Source organism: Sphaerodactylus townsendi, linkage group LG01, assembly GCF_021028975.2.
Source record: "Sphaerodactylus townsendi isolate TG3544 linkage group LG01, MPM_Stown_v2.3, whole genome shotgun sequence".
Taxonomy (NCBI): Eukaryota; Metazoa; Chordata; class Lepidosauria; order Squamata; family Sphaerodactylidae; genus Sphaerodactylus; species Sphaerodactylus townsendi.
Window position 1 is genome coordinate 4,029,792 of NC_059425.1, and position 22,431 is coordinate 4,052,222.

Here is a 22,431-nt window from a genome sequence, read left to right on the forward strand (position 1 = left end):
GGTCTTTAATTGAGCTTTAATTAATTGATGGTCTTTAATTAATGGTCTTTAATTAATGACCACAGAGCTCCTGGTCTTGGTTTAGAAGGGACAGCAGAGCCTTTTCTGGTTCTGGTTATGTAACCTATTTCATTGTTATGCTGGTCACCCAATGATTGTCCATCTACACAGTGGTTTGTTTAGTTGCCTGAAACATGTGTTTTCAATGAACAAATCGTTGTCCTCACAAAATAAATAATAAAAGCCCTTCAGGGGTAGGGTGGTATACAAATATAACAAACAAACAAATAAATAAAACACTTCAATAAACATATAAAACAAATAATAAAATATATAAATAAGTAAAACATACAAGCAGACACAACAGCAAAAACCAGGGAGGAGTCAATAGCAGTTATTGGGAGCCTGCCGAACAGATCAGAAACTATTTCACCCATTGGCAGCAGATAACAATAGAAGAGGAGGAGGAGGAGGAGATGAAGAAGAGTTTGGATTTATTCCCCCCTTGTTTCTCTCCTGTAAGGAGACTCAAAGGGGTTTTCAAACTCCTTTCCCTTCCTCTCCACACATCAGACACCTTGTGAGGTAAATGAGGCTGAGAGAGTCCGGAGAGAGTCTAGAGAGAACTGTGACTGGCCCAAGGTCACCCAGCAGGAATGGTGCAGAAACAAATCCGGTTCACCAGATAAGTGTCCACCACTTGATCAAACCTGGTTCTGTCGATTAGAATCCACCTGCTTTTAACCAGTACATCACACTGGCTCTAGAGATTTATCATGCCTGACGACAGCCCTGCAAAGTAGGCTCTTGTTCCCATTTTATTGGTGTGGGGGGTATAACTGAGTCTGAGAGACTGTGGATTGCTGAAGGCGTCCTAGTGACAGAGATTCGAAATGGGGACTTTCCGGTTCTGACAGTCACCCTCTTGGCCTGATTTTGGTTTGTGGGGTCAGCTGGGGTCACCCTTACTTTTGGAAACAACTTTTGGAAACCACTTTATGTGACCATCCATCCATCCATCCATCCATCCATCCATCCATCCATCCATCCATCCATCCATCCATCCATCCATCCATCCATCCATCTATCTATCTATCTATCTATCTATCTATCTATCTATCTATCTATCTATCTATCTATCTATCTATCTATCTATCTATCTATCTATCTATCTATCTATCTAGTCCCATTTGTATGCAGCCCTCCCCACAAGGGCTCAGAGCGGCTTACAATAGTAAATAACCTATTAAAAACAACATGCTGGTTTAGGGCACGAGCCAAGGTGAAGTTTGCAGGGCTTTGAGGGGCCTGGTGCAATCGTCAGCGTGAACCTAAGGGAGGGACACAAGTGTGAGGAATAACACCGAATGGAACGGGCATGTGGATTGGGGTTGCCAGACTCCAGATTGGGCACAGAGACCTCCCGGAATCGCAACTGGTCCCTAAACTATAAAGCTCAGGTCTCCTGGGGAAAATGGCAACTCGTAGGGTGGACTCCATGGTGGCAGTGTACCCCTGCAGAGGTCCCCCAACCCTAAGAACATAAGAACATAAGAACGAGCCTGCTGGGTCAGACCAGAGTCCATCTAGTCCAGCTCTCTGCTACTCACAGTGGCCCACCAGGTGCCTTTGGGAGCTCACATGCAGGAGGTGAAAGCAATGGCCTTCTGCCCCTGGAGGACAGGGGCACAATTCAAAAAGATCTGGACAGATTAGAGAGCTGGGCCAAAACTAACAAAATGAATTTCAAGAGTGAGAAATGGAAGATTCTGCATTTAGGCAGGAAAAATGAAATGCTCAGCTATAGGACGGGTGACACCTGATTTGACAACACTACGTGCGAAAGGGATCTGGGAGTAAACCCCAAACTGAATATGAGTCAGCAAGTGTGATGTGGCGGCCAAGAAAGCCAATGCAATTCTGGGATGCATCAATAAGAGCATAGTGTCTAGATTAAGGGAAGTAATTGTACCACTCTACTCTGCATTGGTCAGACCTCACCTAGAGTACTGTGTTCAGTTCTGGGCACTGTAATTTAAGAAGGATATTGACAAGCTGGAACAAGTCCAGAGGAGGGTGGCCAAAATGGTAAAAGGTCTGGAGTCCGTGCCCTACGAGGAGAGACTTAGGGAGCGGGGGTTGTTTATTTTGGCGAAGAGAAGGTTAAGAGATGACCTGATAGCCATGCTCAGATATCTGAAGGGATGTCATGTTGGTGAGGGAGCAAGCTTGTTTTCTGCTGTCTTAGAGATTTGGACCAGGAGTCATGAGTTCAAGGAGAAGGGAAAGAGATTCCACCTAAATGCTAGGAAGAGCTTCCTGACTGTCAGGGCTGTTGGACAGTGGAATTCACTGCCTCTGAGAGTGGTTGAGTCTCCTCCTTTGGAGGTTTTAAGCAGAGGCTGGATGAACATATGTCGGGAGTGCTTTGCTTGTGTGTTCCAGAACCATATATTTGGAAGAGACCCCCAGGGGGTTGGACTTGATGGCCCCTTGGGGTCTCTTCCAAATACATGGTTCTATGATTCCAGTTAACGCCCCTAGTCACCCATCACCCCTTTTTTGCTTTTGGGATTCCCGCCCCCCTCCCCGGACGCCGAAGCCCCTGGTCTTGCCCCAGGAAAGGAAACGGCACGTGGCAGGCCCCGGGGGAGCCGTGGACGGAAGCGCGCGCCGCCTCGGGATCAGCCCTTGACGCTGCGCTCCCTTTACGCACCTCTGGCGCATTTGCGTGCCGCACTTCCCCGGGGAAATTGCAGCCGGCGGGCGCGTGGCTGCCTCCGCGCTCTCTGCCGGGCTCGGCTCCCTTGGAAGGGGGGCAGGTCGCCGTGGGTCTTTTTGTCTGGTCTCCAAGCCCTCCCTGGTTCTGTTTTTTTGTGTGAAGAGTTTGCAAGCTTTGTTGCGGAAATAATTCGGAGCCAGTAATAATAATATGTCTTTATCTGAGGCGATCCTTTATCCTTTTTTGCCTTATAAATTTTTTTTATGTTTGTTGTGTTTTGTTGCTGTTGTTCTATGGATGCCAATAAAGGCTTTGCTTTGCCTTGCCTCTCTCCCCCCCCCCCCCCCCCCTTTTCCCCCCTCCCCCCCCCCCCCCCCCCCCCCGGCTGTGCCCCCTCCTTCCCATCAAGCAGCGTCAGCAGAACTGATGGGGAATAAGAGCCCCCACCCCATTAGTCACCGGGGCCGCCGTCTTCGCCTGTGCGCGAAAGGGGTTAAGCCGGAGCCCTGCAGGCGCAAAGCGGCGCGGATCGCCGGCTTTCCTGCGCGCCCCGGGCGGGGCCCCCCGGGCAGCCGGGCAGAGAGGCCGCGGCTGGGTTGGCCCCGTCGGGCCGGCGGGTTTTGCTCGGCGGCGGGGGCTTCTCCGCCCGCCCGGTCCCCCCCCCCCCCGCCGGAATGGACTCTCCCACCCGCGCTCCGCGAGCGGGTCGGCGGCGGGAGGGTTAACGCGCGCTCGCGGGCTGCCTGGCGCCCGGTCCCTGCATCCCCGCCGCAGCATCCTTCCTGGCCGCCTGCCTCCGCGACGAGCGCCTGAGCCGCGCGCTGGGTACCACCGGCAGGTAAGACGGGGGCAAGCGCCGCGCATCCCGGGAGGGCGCCAGGTGGGCGATGCCCCGGCCGCCCCCTCGCCCCGTCCCCCCCCCCTCGCTGTGGCCATTTTGTCCTAGAAAACCTTGCCGGTGGCCCCGGCCTGCTTTGGGCGGGGGGGGGTGGGGTGGGGGGGGGGTGGGGTGGGGGGGGGGGGGGGGGGGGGGGGGGGGGGGTGGGGGGGGGTGGGGGGAATTTGGGGGGGGGGGGGGGTGGGGGAGGGGGGGGGGTGGGGGGGGGGGGGGGCAGGGGGGGGGGGGGGTGGGGGGGGGGGGGGGTGTTGGGGGTTGGGTGTGGGGTGGGGGGGGGGTGGGGGGGGGGGGGGGTGGGGGGGGGGGGGGGTGGGGGGGGGGGGGGGTGGGGGGGGGGGGGGGTGGGGGGGGGGGGGGGTGGGGGGGGGGGGGGGTGGGGGGGGGGGGGGGTGGGGGGGGGGGGGGGTGGGGGGGGGGGGGGGTGGGGGGGGGGGGGGGTGGGGGGGGGGGGGGGTGGGGGGGGGGGGGGGTGGGGGGGGGGGGGGGTGGGGGGGGGGGGGGGTGGGGGGGGGGGGGGGTGGGGGGGGGGGGGGGTGGGGGGGGGGGGGGGTGGGGGGGGGGGGGGGTGGGGGGGGGGGGGGGTGGGGGGGGGGGGGGGTGGGGGGGGGGGGGGGTGGGGGGGGGGGGGGGTGGGGGGGGGGGGGGGTGGGGGGGGGGGGGGGTGGGGGGGGGGGGGGGTGGGGGGGGGGGGGGGTGGGGGGGGGGGGGGGTGGGGGGGGGGGGGGGTGGGGGGGGGGGGGGGTGGGGGGGGGGGGGGGTGGGGGGGGGGGGGGGTGGGGGGGGGGGGGGGTGGGGGGGGGGGGGGGTGGGGGGGGGGGGGGGTGGGGGGGGGGGGGGGTGGGGGGGGGGGGGGGTGGGGGGGGGGGGGGGTGGGGGGGGGGGGGGGTGGGGGGGGGGGGGGGTGGGGGGGGGGGGGGGTGGGGGGGGGGGGGGGTGGGGGGGGGGGGGGGTGGGGGGGGGGGGGGGTGGGGGGGGGGGGGGGTGGGGGGGGGGGGGGGTGGGGGGGGGGGGGGGTGGGGGGGGGGGGGGGTGGGGGGGGGGGGGGGTGGGGGGGGGGGGGGGTGGGGGGGGGGGGGGGTGGGGGGGGGGGGGGGTGGGGGGGGGGGGGGGTGGGGGGGGGGGGGGGTGGGGGGGGGGGGGGGTGGGGGGGGGGGGGGGTGGGGGGGGGGGGGGGTGGGGGGGGGGGGGGGTGGGGGGGGGGGGGGGTGGGGGGGGGGGGGGGTGGGGGGGGGGGGGGGTGGGGGGGGGGGGGGGTGGGGGGGGGGGGGGGTGGGGGGGGGGGGGGGTGGGGGGGGGGGGGGGTGGGGGGGGGGGGGGGTGGGGGGGGGGGGGGGTGGGGGGGGGGGGGGGTGGGGGGGGGGGGGGGTGGGGGGGGGGGGGGGTGGGGGGGGGGGGGGGTGGGGGGGGGGGGGGGTGGGGGGGGGGGGGGGTGGGGGGGGGGGGGGGTGGGGGGGGGGGGGGGTGGGGGGGGGGGGGGGTGGGGGGGGGGGGGGGTGGGGGGGGGGGGGGGTGGGGGGGGGGGGGGGTGGGGGGGGGGGGGGGTGGGGGGGGGGGGGGGTGGGGGGGGGGGGGGGTGGGGGGGGGGGGGGGTGGGGGGGGGGGGGGGTGGGGGGGGGGGGGGGTGGGGGGGGGGGGGGGTGGGGGGGGGGGGGGGTGGGGGGGGGGGGGGGTGGGGGGGGGGGGGGGTGGGGGGGGGGGGGGGTGGGGGGGGGGGGGGGTGGGGGGGGGGGGGGGTGGGGGGGGGGGGGGGTGGGGGGGGGGGGGGGTGGGGGGGGGGGGGGGTGGGGGGGGGGGGGGGTGGGGGGGGGGGGGGGTGGGGGGGGGGGGGGGTGGGGGGGGGGGGGGGTGGGGGGGGGGGGGGGTGGGGGGGGGGGGGGGTGGGGGGGGGGGGGGGTGGGGGGGGGGGGGGGTGGGGGGGGGGGGGGGTGGGGGGGGGGGGGGGTGGGGGGGGGGGGGGGTGGGGGGGGGGGGGGGTGGGGGGGGGGGGGGGTGGGGGGGGGGGGGGGTGGGGGGGGGGGGGGGTGGGGGGGGGGGGGGGTGGGGGGGGGGGGGGGTGGGGGGGGGGGGGGGTGGGGGGGGGGGGGGGTGGGGGGGGGGGGGGGTGGGGGGGGGGGGGGGTGGGGGGGGGGGGGGGTGGGGGGGGGGGGGGGTGGGGGGGGGGGGGGGTGGGGGGGGGGGGGGGTGGGGGGGGGGGGGGGTGGGGGGGGGGGGGGGTGGGGGGGGGGGGGGGTGGGGGGGGGGGGGGGTGGGGGGGGGGGGGGGTGGGGGGGGGGGGGGGTGGGGGGGGGGGGGGGTGGGGGGGGGGGGGGGTGGGGGGGGGGGGGGGTGGGGGGGGGGGGGGGTGGGGGGGGGGGGGGGTGGGGGGGGGGGGGGGTGGGGGGGGGGGGGGGTGGGGGGGGGGGGGGGTGGGGGGGGGGGGGGGTGGGGGGGGGGGGGGGTGGGGGGGGGGGGGGGTGGGGGGGGGGGGGGGTGGGGGGGGGGGGGGGTGGGGGGGGGGGGGGGTGGGGGGGGGGGGGGGTGGGGGGGGGGGGGGGTGGGGGGGGGGGGGGGTGGGGGGGGGGGGGGGTGGGGGGGGGGGGGGGTGGGGGGGGGGGGGGGTGGGGGGGGGGGGGGGTGGGGGGGGGGGGGGGTGGGGGGGGGGGGGGGTGGGGGGGGGGGGGGGTGGGGGGGGGGGGGGGTGGGGGGGGGGGGGGGTGGGGGGGGGGGGGGGTGGGGGGGGGGGGGGGTGGGGGGGGGGGGGGGTGGGGGGGGGGGGGGGTGGGGGGGGGGGGGGGTGGGGGGGGGGGGGGGTGGGGGGGGGGGGGGGTGGGGGGGGGGGGGGGTGGGGGGGGGGGGGGGTGGGGGGGGGGGGGGGTGGGGGGGGGGGGGGGTGGGGGGGGGGGGGGGTGGGGGGGGGGGGGGGTGGGGGGGGGGGGGGGTGGGGGGGGGGGGGGGTGGGGGGGGGGGGGGGTGGGGGGGGGGGGGGGTGGGGGGGGGGGGGGGTGGGGGGGGGGGGGGGTGGGGGGGGGGGGGGGTGGGGGGGGGGGGGGGTGGGGGGGGGGGGGGGTGGGGGGGGGGGGGGGTGGGGGGGGGGGGGGGTGGGGGGGGGGGGGGGTGGGGGGGGGGGGGGGTGGGGGGGGGGGGGGGTGGGGGGGGGGGGGGGTGGGGGGGGGGGGGGGTGGGGGGGGGGGGGGGTGGGGGGGGGGGGGGGTGGGGGGGGGGGGGGGTGGGGGGGGGGGGGGGTGGGGGGGGGGGGGGGTGGGGGGGGGGGGGGGTGGGGGGGGGGGGGGGTGGGGGGGGGGGGGGGTGGGGGGGGGGGGGGGTGGGGGGGGGGGGGGGTGGGGGGGGGGGGGGGTGGGGGGGGGGGGGGGTGGGGGGGGGGGGGGGTGGGGGGGGGGGGGGGTGGGGGGGGGGGGGGGTGGGGGGGGGGGGGGGTGGGGGGGGGGGGGGGTGGGGGGGGGGGGGGGTGGGGGGGGGGGGGGGTGGGGGGGGGGGGGGGTGGGGGGGGGGGGGGGTGGGGGGGGGGGGGGGTGGGGGGGGGGGGGGGTGGGGGGGGGGGGGGGTGGGGGGGGGGGGGGGTGGGGGGGGGGGGGGGTGGGGGGGGGGGGGGGTGGGGGGGGGGGGGGGTGGGGGGGGGGGGGGGTGGGGGGGGGGGGGGGTGGGGGGGGGGGGGGGTGGGGGGGGGGGGGGGTGGGGGGGGGGGGGGGTGGGGGGGGGGGGGGGTGGGGGGGGGGGGGGGTGGGGGGGGGGGGGGGTGGGGGGGGGGGGGGGTGGGGGGGGGGGGGGGTGGGGGGGGGGGGGGGTGGGGGGGGGGGGGGGTGGGGGGGGGGGGGGGTGGGGGGGGGGGGGGGTGGGGGGGGGGGGGGGTGGGGGGGGGGGGGGGTGGGGGGGGGGGGGGGTGGGGGGGGGGGGGGGTGGGGGGGGGGGGGGGTGGGGGGGGGGGGGGGTGGGGGGGGGGGGGGGTGGGGGGGGGGGGGGGTGGGGGGGGGGGGGGGTGGGGGGGGGGGGGGGTGGGGGGGGGGGGGGGTGGGGGGGGGGGGGGGTGGGGGGGGGGGGGGGTGGGGGGGGGGGGGGGTGGGGGGGGGGGGGGGTGGGGGGGGGGGGGGGTGGGGGGGGGGGGGGGTGGGGGGGGGGGGGGGTGGGGGGGGGGGGGGGTGGGGGGGGGGGGGGGTGGGGGGGGGGGGGGGTGGGGGGGGGGGGGGGTGGGGGGGGGGGGGGGTGGGGGGGGGGGGGGGTGGGGGGGGGGGGGGGTGGGGGGGGGGGGGGGTGGGGGGGGGGGGGGGTGGGGGGGGGGGGGGGTGGGGGGGGGGGGGGGTGGGGGGGGGGGGGGGTGGGGGGGGGGGGGGGTGGGGGGGGGGGGGGGTGGGGGGGGGGGGGGGTGGGGGGGGGGGGGGGTGGGGGGGGGGGGGGGTGGGGGGGGGGGGGGGTGGGGGGGGGGGGGGGTGGGGGGGGGGGGGGGTGGGGGGGGGGGGGGGTGGGGGGGGGGGGGGGTGGGGGGGGGGGGGGGTGGGGGGGGGGGGGGGTGGGGGGGGGGGGGGGTGGGGGGGGGGGGGGGTGGGGGGGGGGGGGGGTGGGGGGGGGGGGGGGTGGGGGGGGGGGGGGGTGGGGGGGGGGGGGGGTGGGGGGGGGGGGGGGTGGGGGGGGGGGGGGGTGGGGGGGGGGGGGGGTGGGGGGGGGGGGGGGTGGGGGGGGGGGGGGGTGGGGGGGGGGGGGGGTGGGGGGGGGGGGGGGTGGGGGGGGGGGGGGGTGGGGGGGGGGGGGGGTGGGGGGGGGGGGGGGTGGGGGGGGGGGGGGGTGGGGGGGGGGGGGGGTGGGGGGGGGGGGGGGTGGGGGGGGGGGGGGGTGGGGGGGGGGGGGGGTGGGGGGGGGGGGGGGTGGGGGGGGGGGGGGGTGGGGGGGGGGGGGGGTGGGGGGGGGGGGGGGTGGGGGGGGGGGGGGGTGGGGGGGGGGGGGGGTGGGGGGGGGGGGGGGTGGGGGGGGGGGGGGGGGGGGGGGGGGGGGGGTGGGAGGGGGGGGGGGTGGGGGGGGGGGGGGGTGGGGGGGGGGGAGGGTGGGGGGGGGGGTGGGGGGTGGGGGCCTGGGGGTGAGGGGGGGGGGAGGGAGAGGAGGGGGGGGGGGGGGGGGGGGGTGGACTGAACCAACCTTCACCAAACCTGGGTGGTATCAGCAGGAGACTATCCTTATGATACCACCTAGGTTTAGTGAAGTTTGATTCAGAGGGTCCAAAGTTATGGACCCTCAAAATGATAGCCCCATCTACTATTAGTTCCCATTGGAAACAATGGAGGATAGGGTCACCCCCTTTGGGGGTCCATAACTTTGGACCCCCTGAACCAAACTGCACCAAACCTGGCTGGTATCATCAGGAGAGTCACCTGACAATAGCCTGAAATTTTGGTGCCGCTAGCCTAAAACCTGCGCCCCCTGCAGGCCAAAAATGGAAAAAACCCTGAAAAACAGAAAAAGCCACAAACGAACCTGCAATTTTTGCGCCCACCACAAGGGGGCGCCCGGGGCACTTGTCCCCGGATGTCCCCATGGTAGCTACGCCTCTGCCCCACAACAACTCTGGTTTAGGATGGGAGGGAATGTGGGGCCCAAGGTCTGCTTTGTGGTGGAGTGGGGATTTGAACCGGTGGCTCTCTGGTCTGAGTCCATCTCTCTAGCCCACAGGTGTCAAACTTACGGCCCTCCAGATGTTGTGGACTACAGTTCCCATCATCCCCTGCCAGCATGATGCTGGCAGGGGATGATGGGAGCTGTAGTCCATAACATCTGGAGGGCCGCAAGTTTGACATCTAGGCTCTAGCCATACTGGCTCTCTGGAGCACCAACTGGCAAGCTGCATCTCCCCTCCCCTGCCACAGCTGTCTGTCTGTCTGTCTGTCTGTCTGTCTGTCTGTCTTTATTTATTTATTTATTTATTTATTTATTTATTTGTCTATCATTAAATTTATATACCACCCCTCCCCCGAAGGGTTCTGGGCAGTGCACAACAAAACAACCAACAATAAAAACACACAAAATACTGAATATAAATTAAATATTAACTATAAAATAAAACCCTTTAAAATACAGCGCACAGTACAAAATTATTGGCGTCCATTAAAGCCCACATTAAAACCCTTCCAAAGAGGGGGAACGGTGGGTCCCAAGATGTTAGGGACCTGAGATGTAAAGGACGATAAGCAGAAAGAAGGAGGGGGCAACCCAAAAAGCATCCAGCATTTGGCCATTCCTCCATGGTCCCAGCATTGGGGAGACCATTTGCAACCGGGAAGACGCTCGAAGTTCAGAAGTGCTGTGCGGCAGTTCATGAATTACAAGTATATTAAAGTCTATAGCGGCAGGTTTATTTCTCCCTTGCCGGGGCTGACACATCATTGTCGGAGCCTTTTCATTGCGGCAAATTGGCCTCTGATTTGTTTTGGGTAATGGGGTTCGTTTGTAGCCCGTTGGGGGATGTAATGCGCTTTTTATATGCAACGGAACGGATGCCCTTAATAACGCCGAGGCAGCCTCATTAAGTGGCCACTCTGTCTTCTCCCTAAGCAGGGCGCCAGAGATCTTAAAAAGCCACGGGGCAAAGAAGTCCAGAGGCCTGTAGGGTTCCAAACAGGCAAGCCCACGCTGCCTCCTTCACAGTTCAAGCACTGGCAGATGAGTGATATTCCTACTGGTCTAAATTAAAAGCCTAACTTTATTAGAACGGCATTAAAACACGAACGGCAAACAGCGCCGCTATCCCAGAAGACAGCCGCGCCCGACCTTTCCCAGAGGGGAACATCAAACCAGATCTCTCAGAGAAGCAATCACTTATTGTGGTGGGCTCTTCTGACCATGCCCCCATGCCCAGGGGGTGCGTGGCTCAGACCTCTTTTCGGGGCGGCCTGTGTTCGCAGATGCTGGTGTAACCTCTATCTGTGGGTTCTGTGGGGCAGAACTTGGAATGAGTTTGCAACAACAAATTTTTAAAAACAAAATGGTTTACTTTCTTAACATATAACATCAAACATCAACATTTAACATCACACTTCAAGGTCCTGTTCAGGTTGCATTTTCAAGTCCTTCTAGTTACAGTCTACTGATACTGCCAAGTCCAATTCTCCTTTGCAAGTGGGTTGGCTCCTGAAGACTCCGAGGGCTTGGTGAACAGGATTCAACATGATGAAGGTTTCCAGGAGAACTCTCACCCATTACAACCACAAAAAGAAACCCTGAAACAATAAACTCCAACATTTACAACATAGCAAAAACAAACAACTACTTTCCCAGTAGTTCCCAACAACATTGCAGTTACCGTAACAAGGTGTTAAGGGCTTATACAAATCAAGGTCCGAGTCTGGTACCCTTGTCTCCTCCAAACTACATGAGCTCTGCAGCCTCTTGCTGCTTTGAGTCTCCACCCCTTTCTGGGTCAACCCATTCTGAGCATGGGGGGTTACACTGGCAGCTGTGGAACATGGCCGAGGAGGGAAGAAAGGCTAGGCCAGAAGAATCATAGAGTTGGAAGAGACCCCAAGGGGCCATCAAGTCCAACCCCCTGCCATGCAGGAACACATAATCAAAACACTCCCGACATATGTTCATCCAGAAGGCAGGGTGGGGGCGGGGAAATCTCTAGAGAGGTTTTCAAGCAGCCTGTGTCCTTTCTTTGGTGTGTGTGTGTGTGTTGTTGGGTGTGTGTGTGCGGAATGTATAGTGTTCAGGGCTCCTCTAGGGAGAAGGTGGCCCTCACTGTAATCAGCATGGTGTAGTGGTTAAGAGTGACAGATTCTACTCTGGGTAACCAGGTTCGATTACCCACATGAATGGTGGACTTTAATCTGGAGAACAAAGTTCGATTCCCCACTTGCTGTCTGATCAAAATGATGCCTGATAAAAACAGGAGGGAGAATGGTGTTCATTTCAGTGTTGATGCTGTGGCAAAGAGAAAAGAAATCCCGAAGAAATAGTGAAAATATTTATATGTGTCAGACAGGTGAAGCAGCCCAATACTGGGGTCAGACCGGTTCACACCACTTCAGCAGAACCGGTTGTTGAAATGATGCTTGTAAACAACCGGTTGTTACATTATTTGAATCCCACCACTGTTCAGACCCCTTGGTCAGTGGTGGGATCCAAAAATTTTAGTAACAGGTTCCCATGGTGATGGGATTCAAACTGTGGCGTAGCGCCGATGGGGCTGGGCGGGGCACAACGTGGGCGTGGCCGGACACGACGGGGGTGGGGCATTCCTGGGTGGGGCTGTGGCAAGGACGCAGCCGCTGCGCCGGTCCTTGGGCGGGAAACGAATGCATGCAGGCGCAGGCTGCCACACACGCCGGTGCACCTCCTGCTAGACTGCTTCAAGTTCTGCGCACTACTGCTGAGAGGAGGGGCGTAACTCAGGCCAAAATCACGTGGCAAAATCACCCATTAGTAACCCCCTCTCGGCACACACAAATAGTTAGTAACCTACTCTCGGGAACCTGTGAGAACCTGCTGGATCCCACCTCTGCTTATGGCCCTATGAAGCCTCTTGATACTGCTTGTGATTCTGGCCCGTAACAATAGGAGTCTAGTGTCTAGATCAGTGGTTCTCAACCTGTGGGTCGGGACCCCTTTGGGGTCGAACGACCCTTTCACAGGGGTTGCCTAAGACTCTCTGCATCAGTGTTCTCCATCTGTTCAATGGATAAATGTTAGGGTTGGGGTCACCACAACATGAGGAACTGTATTGAAGGGTTGCGGCATTAGGAAGGTTGAGAGCCACTGGTCTAGATCGAGGGATGTAATTGTACCTCTCTATTCTGTATTGGTCAGACCTCACCTAAAATATTGTGTACAGTTCTGGGCACCACAATTCAAGAAGGATGGAGGGTGACCAAAATGGTAAAGGTCTGGAATCCATGCCCTACGAAGAGAGACTTAGGGAGCTGGGGATGTTTAGTCTGGAGAAGAGTAGGTTAAGAGGTGACATGATAGCCATGTTTAAATACTGGACGGATGTCATGTTGGTGAGGGAGCAAGCTTGTTTTCTGCTGCTCCAGAGACTAGAGCACGGAGTAATGGGTTCAAGTTGAAGAGGTTCCACCTAAACATCAGGAAAAACTTTCTTACCGCCAGGGCTGTTCGACAGTGGAATGCACTACCTCAGAGGGTGGTGGAGTCTCCTTCTATGGAGGTGTTTAAAGAGAGGCTGGATGGCCATCTGACTGGAGTGCTTTGAATGTGTGTTCCTGCATTGCAGGGGGTTGGACTTGATGGCTCTTGGGGGTATCTTCCAACTCTATGATTCTATGAATCAGTAGAAGGTCAGTGCTGCCTGCTCAGACTGGCAGTGACTCTTCAGGGTCTCAGGTGGAGGTCTTTCACATCACTTCCTGCCTGGTCCTTGCAACTGGATATGGCCAGGACTGAACTTGGGACTTTCTGCGTGGCCAGCTGATGCTCTATCACTGAACCATAGCTCCTCCCCACACGAGTAGATATCAGCAGACTATTAGCAAGCGCATATGTTTGTGTAACCTCAGCTTGTGGGTTCTGTGGGGCAGTACTTGGAATGAGTTGCAACAACAATTTTAAACAACAAAATGGTTTACTTTTCTTTACAATTTACACTTTTAAAACATCAACATTTAACGTTACAATTCAAGGTCCTGTTCAGGTTGCATTTCAAGTCCTTCTATTTACAGTCTACTGATATTGCCAAGTCCAAATTCTTCTTTGCAAGTTGGCTGGCTCCTGAAGACTCCAAGGGCTTGATGAACAGGTTGCAACATGATGAAGGTCTCCAGGAGAACTCTCACCCATTACAACCACAAAAGAAAACCCTGAAACAATAAACTCCAACATTTACAACATAGCAAAAACAAACAACTCCCTTCCCAGTAGTTCCCAACAATATTGCAATTACCTTAACAAGGTGTTAAGGGCTTATAGAAATCAAGGTCCGAGTCTGGTACCCTTGTCTTCTGCAAAGAGCTCTTTCAGCCTTTCTGCTGCTCTGAGTCTCCACCCCCTTACTGGGTCAACCCATTCTGGGCCAACCCATTCTGGGCATGGGGGTTACATTTGCACAGGTAGATGTTCACCAACAAAGGCAACAAAGATACATAAAAAAGACGTAAGGAAATGTTTTAGCAATTTCACTAACAACCCTCAACTGATCGGGGTGTTCTGAAGTTCCACTAGAAGGCACTCAGCCAACAATACATATGGGTGATAGTAAGCCGCCATCTGATATTGGGTTTTAGTAATGCTGCTTTAAAATAGTTTTATGGTTTTATTGTTGTTTTAATTGTTGTTGCCGCCCTGAGCCCCTTTGAAGAAGGGTGGGGTATTTTCCATTGTAAACATCTGGTCACCTTAGTGTAGCGCAGCGTCCATGCGAGCAATTTGGGCCCTGATTCACAAAATCGATATTTCAGCCTTGCCCACGTGGCTGCTGCCATCTACCCTTGACTTTCACAACACAACACAACAACACAACACAACACAACACAACACAACACAACACAAGCCTTTATTGGCATATAAAACAGAACAAATTTTTAAAACAAAAGGTTAAGAAATGCAGTTAAAACTACTAATTTCCAGTATAAAATTTGCAACAGTTTCACAAAAGAGCACATCAGAGCTGTTCAGGAGATGGGGTATCTTATAACACTCATGCCACTGAGAACATTGCAAGAAAATGGAATTCCCTAGATGTGTGCCTTATTCTGCGCTATGCATAGAGATGGGCCAAACAACTCTAGAAACCTTGGCATGGATAAGGGCCATAAAATATTGGCTGTATATACATTTTCTAGTGGGATCCACTAGCTATATTCCCTCTCTGTTATCAGACTTTCACTTATCTTTGGTGGGGAGCGGGAGGGTTTTGTTGAATGAATGGCTGATGTTTTCTCGTTTTGTTTTGTCCTTCCGGCAGGACCGGTTCTCCTCAGCCCAACGGAGCTGCTTCCTGTACTGGCCATTCTGTCTTTCTACCATAAGCAGAGACGAAACGGATGGGTGTGCAGTCCACGTCCTCACACAGTGGCCCTAGGACAGCTGTCAAGTCTTGCTCTTCCTCTCCCGCTGGAAGGCTGCAACGTGGCCCCATAGGTTGACAGGGATCCCACAGAGGAAGACGCGGCCGCCCATCAGAGTGTCGGCTGGAACCCTAAGCTGTTTGCCCCACACGTTCTCCGTCTCTCTTTAATTGCAAGATCTGAAAAGGGTTCGCACGCGAGGCCAGAGCCATGGACGAAGGCTTCAGGGACAGGACGGCCTTCATCCGCGGGGCGAAGGACATCGCCAAAGAAGTGAAGAAGCACGCGACGAAGAAGATGGGCAAAGGGGTGGACCGGATGCAAGACGAATACACCAAGCGCACTTACACGCGCTTCGAGGAGGACGACGACGACGAAGACTACCAACCCCAGGATGGCTACTACCGCGGGGAGCCGTCGGTCGACGACGAGGGGGCCTCCAGCGACGCTACGGAGGGCCACGACGAAGACGACGAGATCTACGAGGGCGAGTACCAAGGCATCCCCCGCAACGACTCCCTCAAAGGGGGGGACCACGTGACAGCCAACCAGCAGGTGGTGAGCGAGTTCAGGGACTTTGCCGACCTGGAAGCAGACAAGAAGAAGGAGAAGGAAGAGCTCTCCCAGCAGTACGAGCTGATTCTGCAGGAGTGTGGACACGGGCGCTTCCAGTGGACCCTTTACTTTGTGCTCGGACTGGCCCTCATGGCGGACGGGGTAGAGATCTTTGTGGTGGGCTTTGTCCTGCCCAGTGCCGAGAAGGATATGTGCTTGTCAGACTCCAACAAAGGCATGCTGGGTAAGTCCCCCAGAAGGCGGCAGGACGGCACTTTTGGAGATTGGGCGTGTGGTGATCAGTGGTGGGATCCCAAAACGTTAGTGACAGGTTCCCATGGTGGTGGGATTCAAACTGTGGCGTAGCACCAATGGGGCATGGCCGGGCATTCCGGGGGCGGGGCATTCCTGGGCGGGGCTGTGGCAAGAACGCAGCCGCTGCGCCGGTCCTTGGGCGGGAAATGGATGCACGCAGGCGCAGGCTGCCACGCTCGCCGGTGCACCTCCCGCTAGACTGCTTCAAGTTCTGCGCGCGACTGCTGAGAGGAGGGGCGTAACTGAGGCCAAAATCACGTGGCAAAATCACCCATTAGTAACCCCCTCCCAGCACACACAAATAATTAGTAACCTACTCTCGGGAACCTGTGAGAACCTGCTGGATCCCACCTCTGGTGGTGATGTTGTGGGGGGGTGGGAAAGGACACTTTGCTTCTCTTCCCCCAGCAATATCTGCTTGTTGAAGTTTTGTTCATTTTGCAAGGCAGCATCTTGGGTGGGGGCGGGGATTCCCTTGGGACAGGGTCTCGTGATGCACGGTGGACTCTGAGGGGTCCTCTAGCACTGGCCACCTGCTCATGCGCTCACAAGATTTTCTGCAACGAAATAAACTCTTGTGTCTCTGGTTGTCTCAGGCACAGGTGTCAAACTCGCGGCCTTCCAGATGTTATGGACTACACTTCCCATCATCCCCTGCCAGCATGATGCTGGCAGGGGATGATGGGAAGTTATCATGAAACCAAGCCTGAGAGAAGAAGAGAAGAGTTTGGATTTATATCCCCCCTTTCTCTCCTGCAGGAGACTCAAAGGAGCTGACAATCTCCTTGCCCTTCCCCCCTCACAACAAACACCCTGTGAGGTGGGTGCGGCTGAGAGAGCTCCGAGAAGCTGTGACTAGCCCAAGGTCACCCAGCTGGCGTGTGTGGGAGTGCACAGGCTAATCTGAATTCCCCAGATAAGCCTCCACAGCTCAGGCAGCAGAGCTGGGAATCAAACCCGGTTTCTCCAGATTAGATACACGAGCTCTTAACGTCCTACGCCACTGCCATGCTTACTCAGCCGAATACATTCCCTTTGGACGTTCTTTTGTCCCCACTCCGGGAACCCATGGCCCAGAGATGCTTCTCTGACCACGTCTCAAGATGGAATCCCAAAACCTTTGTTTCCCCCCTCTCAGGAAAACTCCGTTCTGGCCACGAGGTAATTTAGGCCTGTGAAGTTGCATCCTGGCACCTCTGCACAGCCCTCCAGGAAATCAAAAGGCAAAGATGCTTTTCACAGTCATGTGTGATTTCCTTTTGCTCTAGCTATAGCACAGGTGTCAAATTCGCGGCCCTCCAGATGTTCATGAACTACAATTCCCATCAGCCCTTGCCAGTATAACCAATGTTCATGTTGGGAGGGACTGATGGGAATTGTAGTTCATGAACATCTGGAGGGCCGCAAGTTTGACACCCCTGAGCTATAGCATCATTCCATGACAGAAGTGTAGCCCATAACATCTGGAGGGCCGCGAGTTTGACACCTATGGCGATTGGGAAGAAGGAAGGAGCAGGGAGTGATGGGAAAGAGCAAGGTTTTTTATGAGAGAGCTGAGCTCATTGACCAAGAATCCCGATCTGCGCTTTTGTGCTACTCTGACCTGATTGGAATTTGGATGGGAGACCACCCAGGTCTGTGGAGAGGCAGTTGATGGCAAACCACCTCTGAACGTTCATTGTCAGATGGGACTTGTGGCACTTTACCCGTGACTTTTGTGGTAATTCTGTCTTGAGGTCACGAGGGAGGCTGATAAAAGCGAGGACATGTGGTGGGATCCAAAAATTTTAGTAACAGGTTCCCATGGTGGTGGGATTCAAACTGTGGTGTAGCACCAATGGGGCTGGGTGGGGCATGAAGGGGGTGTGGCCGGGCATTCCGGGGGCGGGGCATTTCTGGGCGGGGCTGTGGCAAGGACGCAGCCGCTGCGCCGGTCCTTGGGCGGGAAACGAAGGCACGCAGGCGCAGGCTGCCACGCACGCCGGTGCACCTCCTGCTAGACTGCTTCAAGTTCTGCGCGCTACTGCTGAGAGGAGGGGCGTAAGTAAGGCAAAAATCACGTGGCAAAATCACCCATTAATAACCCCCTCTTGGCACACACAAATAATTAGTAACCTACTCTCGGGAAGCTGTGAGAACCTGCTGGATCCCACCTCTGCATGTTATGTATAAGGAAGCCAGGTTTTTTTTTTACCTCTGTGCAGAAATGTCTGTGAATTTTTGGCTGCTTGGGAGACACGATGACAGGGTACTTTCAAACCGGTGGCCATGCATTGTGAGGAAAGACAGAACAATAATTTTTGTCGAGCCAGCTAATAGGGAGGGGGATACTTGAAATAAGCTTTCGGGTTACGCGGAATTCTTCATAACCCTTAATGAAAAAGATGTGCTCAGGTGGGTGGCAATCTAGTTGGTTTCTGGAGGAACGTGTGTGCCTGTGTGTTTTTCTCTCTCTGACTGGTGCTGGATGGATGCTCATTCTTTCAGGCCCAGAGGCCTGCGGTTCAGCAGGGGACACCCTGGGGTTACCATGGTTACCAATGGTACCCAGATAGAAAAAAGATGCTGAATGTGCCAAGGGGGGGGGATTAGACAGCAGCAGGAACTGAATATACTACAAGAGGGGGCTGGTATTATTCAAAACAAAGGCTCAGTGCCCTACCCAGTACCTCTTTCTATTTCCCCCCTCTTTTCCCCCTTGTATTCACATTTTTGTCAAACTGCTTACAAGAAGCAAAGAAAAAGACCACTAATTATAAGAAAGCACACTCAACATAAGGTCTCCCAATTTCATCTACATCGAGTGCGAATGTAACCTCTATCTGTGGGTTCTGTGGGGCAGAACTTAGAATGAGTTTGCAACAACAAATTTTTAAAACAAAATGGTTTACTTTCTTAACATATAACATCAACATTTAACATCACACCTCAAGGTCCTGTTCAGGTTGCATTTTCAAGTCCTTCTATTTACAGTCTACTGATGCTGCCAAGTCCAATTCTTCTTTGCAAGTGGGTTGGCTCTTGAAGACTCCAAGGGCTTGATGAACAGGATTCAACATGATGAAGGTTTCCAGGAGAACTCTCACCCATTACAACCACAAAAAGAAACCCTGAAACAATAAACTCCAACATTTACAACATAGCAAAAACAAACAACTCCCTTCCCACTAGTTCCCAACAACATTGCAGTTACCTTAACAAGGTGTTAAGGGCTTATACAAACCAAGGTCCGAGTCTGGTAGCCTCGTCTCCTCCAAACCACATGAGCTCTGCAGCCTCTTGCTGCTTTGAGTCTCCACCCCTTACTGGGTCAACCCATTCTGAGCATGGGGGTTACACGAGCAGTAAAAATTAATACCACTTGCTCTTTAACCACAAACTTAAAAATTCCGATTTATTAACCATGACTGATAATTCAAATACTTTTCTCTGTTAAGTCTTATAATATCTGGCATCTCTTTCTCACAAACTGCAGGCAAGAGGCCGAAAGCGTGCCTGTTCTTTGCCCTTCCGACAGAGACTTGCATGACTGGGGGTTGCCCCATCGGAACAAATCAGCCGCTGTGTAACTAAAGAACCAGCGTGTCAGGGAACTGGACTCCAGTCTAGCCTTTCCCCGCAAAAATGCTACTTTTCTACACGCAGGGCAAATTTGTGCACATGCGGATGAACCATCGTGCGGCTTCCCACATCTGCATTTTGAAATGGTGCAGTCCAGACCTACGTTGAAGGAGTCACTGGAGAATAAGGCCAAGGAGATTAGACTGTGCCTATTTATGGGTTATTCTACCCAAGGCACAAGAGGAGGCTGTACGCAGAGGCGTAGCGCTCATGGGAACATGTGGGGTTATATGTCCCTGGGCGCATGTCAGCTGGTCATACGAGGGGTGGAGAATCGCCCCCCAACTGGGTGCCCTCTGGGCCCCACTTACCTGACTGGGCCACCGCCAAGGGAGCCCCTCGACCCCACCCCACCAGACTGCTACTTCTGCCCGTGGAAGGAGCAATCTGGTGGGGGAAGGGCCGAAAGGTGTCCCTTGGCAGCTGACCAGACAGGTAAGTGGGGTGTGTGTGTGGGGGGTGGCACCTGGAGCAGGTTTTGCCCCCAACGCTATTTCCCCTTCCCCACGCCTCTGGCTGTCCATTTCTAAACTGCACCAGTGGAAGGAAGGGAGGATTATTTTTTTTAAATAGCCCTCTCCCACCTAGCACTTCTGAGAACTGCTTGCTATTTCCTGCAGGAACGGTGTTTTCTACTGCCTTGTTTTACGGGAAAGAGAGAGCCGGCTGCAAGTGGCAAACTTCTGTCTGCCCAGCGGTGCTGCCTTCTTTGTTAGAATTTCAAAATTCTCCAGTCTCAGCAGACAGGACTGACCTTGCTGGACCGAGTGCCGGATTTGGTGTTAGGCTGATTCATGGGTGAACAGACCCCAGACAGTGAAAAGGTTGAGGCTGCCTTCTCCCGAGCCAGACACTGCCCGAGGCAGCCTCCTCTGACGGGGGTGGCCGTCTGGGGTCTCCGGCAGAGAAAGAGCCCCCCTCCCCTCCCCCGGCAGACCTGCAGCTTGAGATCTTCAAACAGGAGATGGTGGGACTAGAACCTTCAACTGGCAGGGACTGGAGGGCGTGAATTGTGTCCTGCAGGGCCTGATGCCTCTCCGATGAGGTCGAATCCTGCTCAGGGACGCTCCAGGACCCTGACTGGCTGGAACAGGCACTGAGTCATCCCTCCCCCTCAAGTTTGGAGTGATGTGTCAGAAGAACAGTGGCCCCGAGCTTATCTCTCCGCTCCACAGAGCCAAGGCGCGGGCTGGGGCCGCTGTGGAAAAGGGCTTAGACGGAATTAAATCCCCATGAAAGAAGCCGTGGGTGTGGGGGAGACGTCTTTGCGGGGGTGGGGGGACAAGGAGGAAGTGTGGGGGCGGCGTGTGACCGCCTGCGGGAAAACGCTGGCTTTTGAGGCGGATTTGGGACTGGATTTCTAGGCCCCTGCAAACCGCAGTGCGGCACAGGCGCCATGTGGTCCTCGGCTGTGGCCCATCCCCTGCCACGTACGTTGGTTTGCAGGGAACCCTCCGGGAGCAATTCAGGGAACTTATGAGGAGGAGGAGGAGGAGGAGAAAAGTTTGGGATTTATACCCCACCTTTCTCTCCTGCAAGGAGACTCAGGGTGGCTTACAAACTTACTTCCCTTCCTCTCCCCGCAACAGACACCTGGTGAGGCAGGTGGGGCTGAGAGAGTTCCGAGAGAACTGTGACTGGCCCAAGGTCACCCAGCAGGAACGTAGGAGTGCGGAAACGCCCCTGGTTCACCAGATAAGCCTCTGCCGCTCAGGTGGAGGAGTGGGGAATCAAACCCGGTTCTCCAGATTACAATCCACCTGCTCTTCACCACTGCACCACACTGTTTCCCCAGGCCCCTTATAGACAGAAAGAGGCTTGTTTGGTGTGAGAAGCGGCGCAGGGTGCCCTGCCTCAACCTCTCTCGCTTGCCAGTGCTTGCCTCTGAGTTTCCCAATTCTAAGGTGACCAGATTTTCACCTTTTTAAACTGGGACCTGGGCGCGCACTCACGCACACACGCGCGCGCACGCACACGGCTGCAGGGGCGCACTGCCTTTTGGGGCGCTCCCCAGTTTCCCGCCCTGTGACAGGGGAGCGCCCCAAAAGGCAGTGCGCTCCTGCGGCCACGTGCGCGGAAGGCTGCTGCACTGCCTTCTGGGGCGCTCCCTGGCGGAAAAAGGGGAGCGCCCCAGAAGGCAGTGCGGCAGCCTTCCAAAAATTGGGACATTTAAAAAACCCCGCGGGACGTGGGACAAATTGGTTTAAGGCGGCACTGTCCCGCCAAAAGCGGGACGTCTGGTCATCTTGCCCAACTCCCAAGTGTAGCCACCGCCAGTCTGTGCTCGGCTGGGCTTAGGGGCAGCACCTTGAACACTCAGGAAGCTGCTTTATGCTGAATCGGACCCTGGGTCCATCAAGGTCAGTATTGTCTACTCCAGGGGTCTGCAACCTGCAGCTCTCCAGATGTTCATGGGCTACAATTCCCATAAGCCCCTGCCACCACAGCCAATTGGCCATGGTGGCAGGGGCTGATGGGAATTGTAGTCCATGAACATCTGGAGAGCTGCAGGTTGCAGACCCCTGGCCAACTGGCAGCCGTTCTCCAGCGTCTCAGGCAGAGAAAAGTCTTTCATATCACCTACTGTCTGGGCCAGTGGTGGGATTCTATTAATTTATCTAATGGTTCACCCCCCCGGCCGCTCACCCCCGCCCCCACTGCCTATTTACCTGGTTGCTGTGGCAACTGTGGCCTGGCCTGGAAGGGCAAGCAAGAGGGCTATCCGAGCCCCAGAGCAGCCAAGGCGCCTAGGCCACTCTGGGGCTCGGAAATCCCCCTCCCTTGCCCTCCCCTGAGGTGGTGGGATTCAACTGGTTCAGCGAACTAAGGAAGAAATTAGCTACCGGTTTGGCTGAGTCCATGCGAGCCGGCTGAATCCCACCACTGGTCTGGTCCTTAAGAACATAAGAACAAGCCAGCTGGATCAGACCAGAGTCCATCTAGTCCAGCTCTCTGCTACTCACAGTGGCCCACCAGGTGCCTTTGGGAGCTCACCTGCAGGAGGTGAAAGCAATGGCCTTCTGCTGCTGCTGCTGCTCCCGAGCACCTGGTCTGCTAAGGCATTTGCAATCTGAGATCAAGGAGGATCAAGATTGGTAGCCAGAGATCGACTTCTCCTCCATAAATCCATCCAAGCCCTGTTTAAAGCTATCCAGGTTAGTGGCCATCACCACCTCCTGCAGCAGCATATTCCAAACACCAATCACACGTTGCGTGAAGAAATGTTTCCTTTTATTAGTCCTAATTCTTCCCCCCAGCATTTTCAATGTATGTATGTATGTATGTATGTATGTATGTATGTATGTATGTATGTATGTATG

At 60.7% G+C, this 22,431-nt stretch overlaps 1 protein-coding gene across 1 annotated transcript in view; it reads left to right on the top strand.

Moving 5' to 3' along the window:
* The first annotated feature begins 3,215 nt into the window (after positions 1 to 3,215).
* Positions 3,216 to 22,431, top strand: part of LOC125440311 (synaptic vesicle glycoprotein 2A-like) — a 44,259-nt gene continuing 25,043 nt past the window's right edge. The window contains exons 1-5 of the mRNA XM_048510105.1: positions 3,216 to 3,560; positions 14,518 to 15,419; positions 17,978 to 18,033; positions 19,962 to 20,078; positions 21,908 to 21,956. Of these exons, the coding sequence (XP_048366062.1) occupies positions 14,831 to 15,419; positions 17,978 to 18,033; positions 19,962 to 20,078; positions 21,908 to 21,956 (811 nt within the window). The 5' untranslated portion in view covers positions 3,216 to 3,560; positions 14,518 to 14,830. The remainder of the gene's footprint in view (positions 3,561 to 14,517; positions 15,420 to 17,977; positions 18,034 to 19,961; positions 20,079 to 21,907; positions 21,957 to 22,431) is intronic.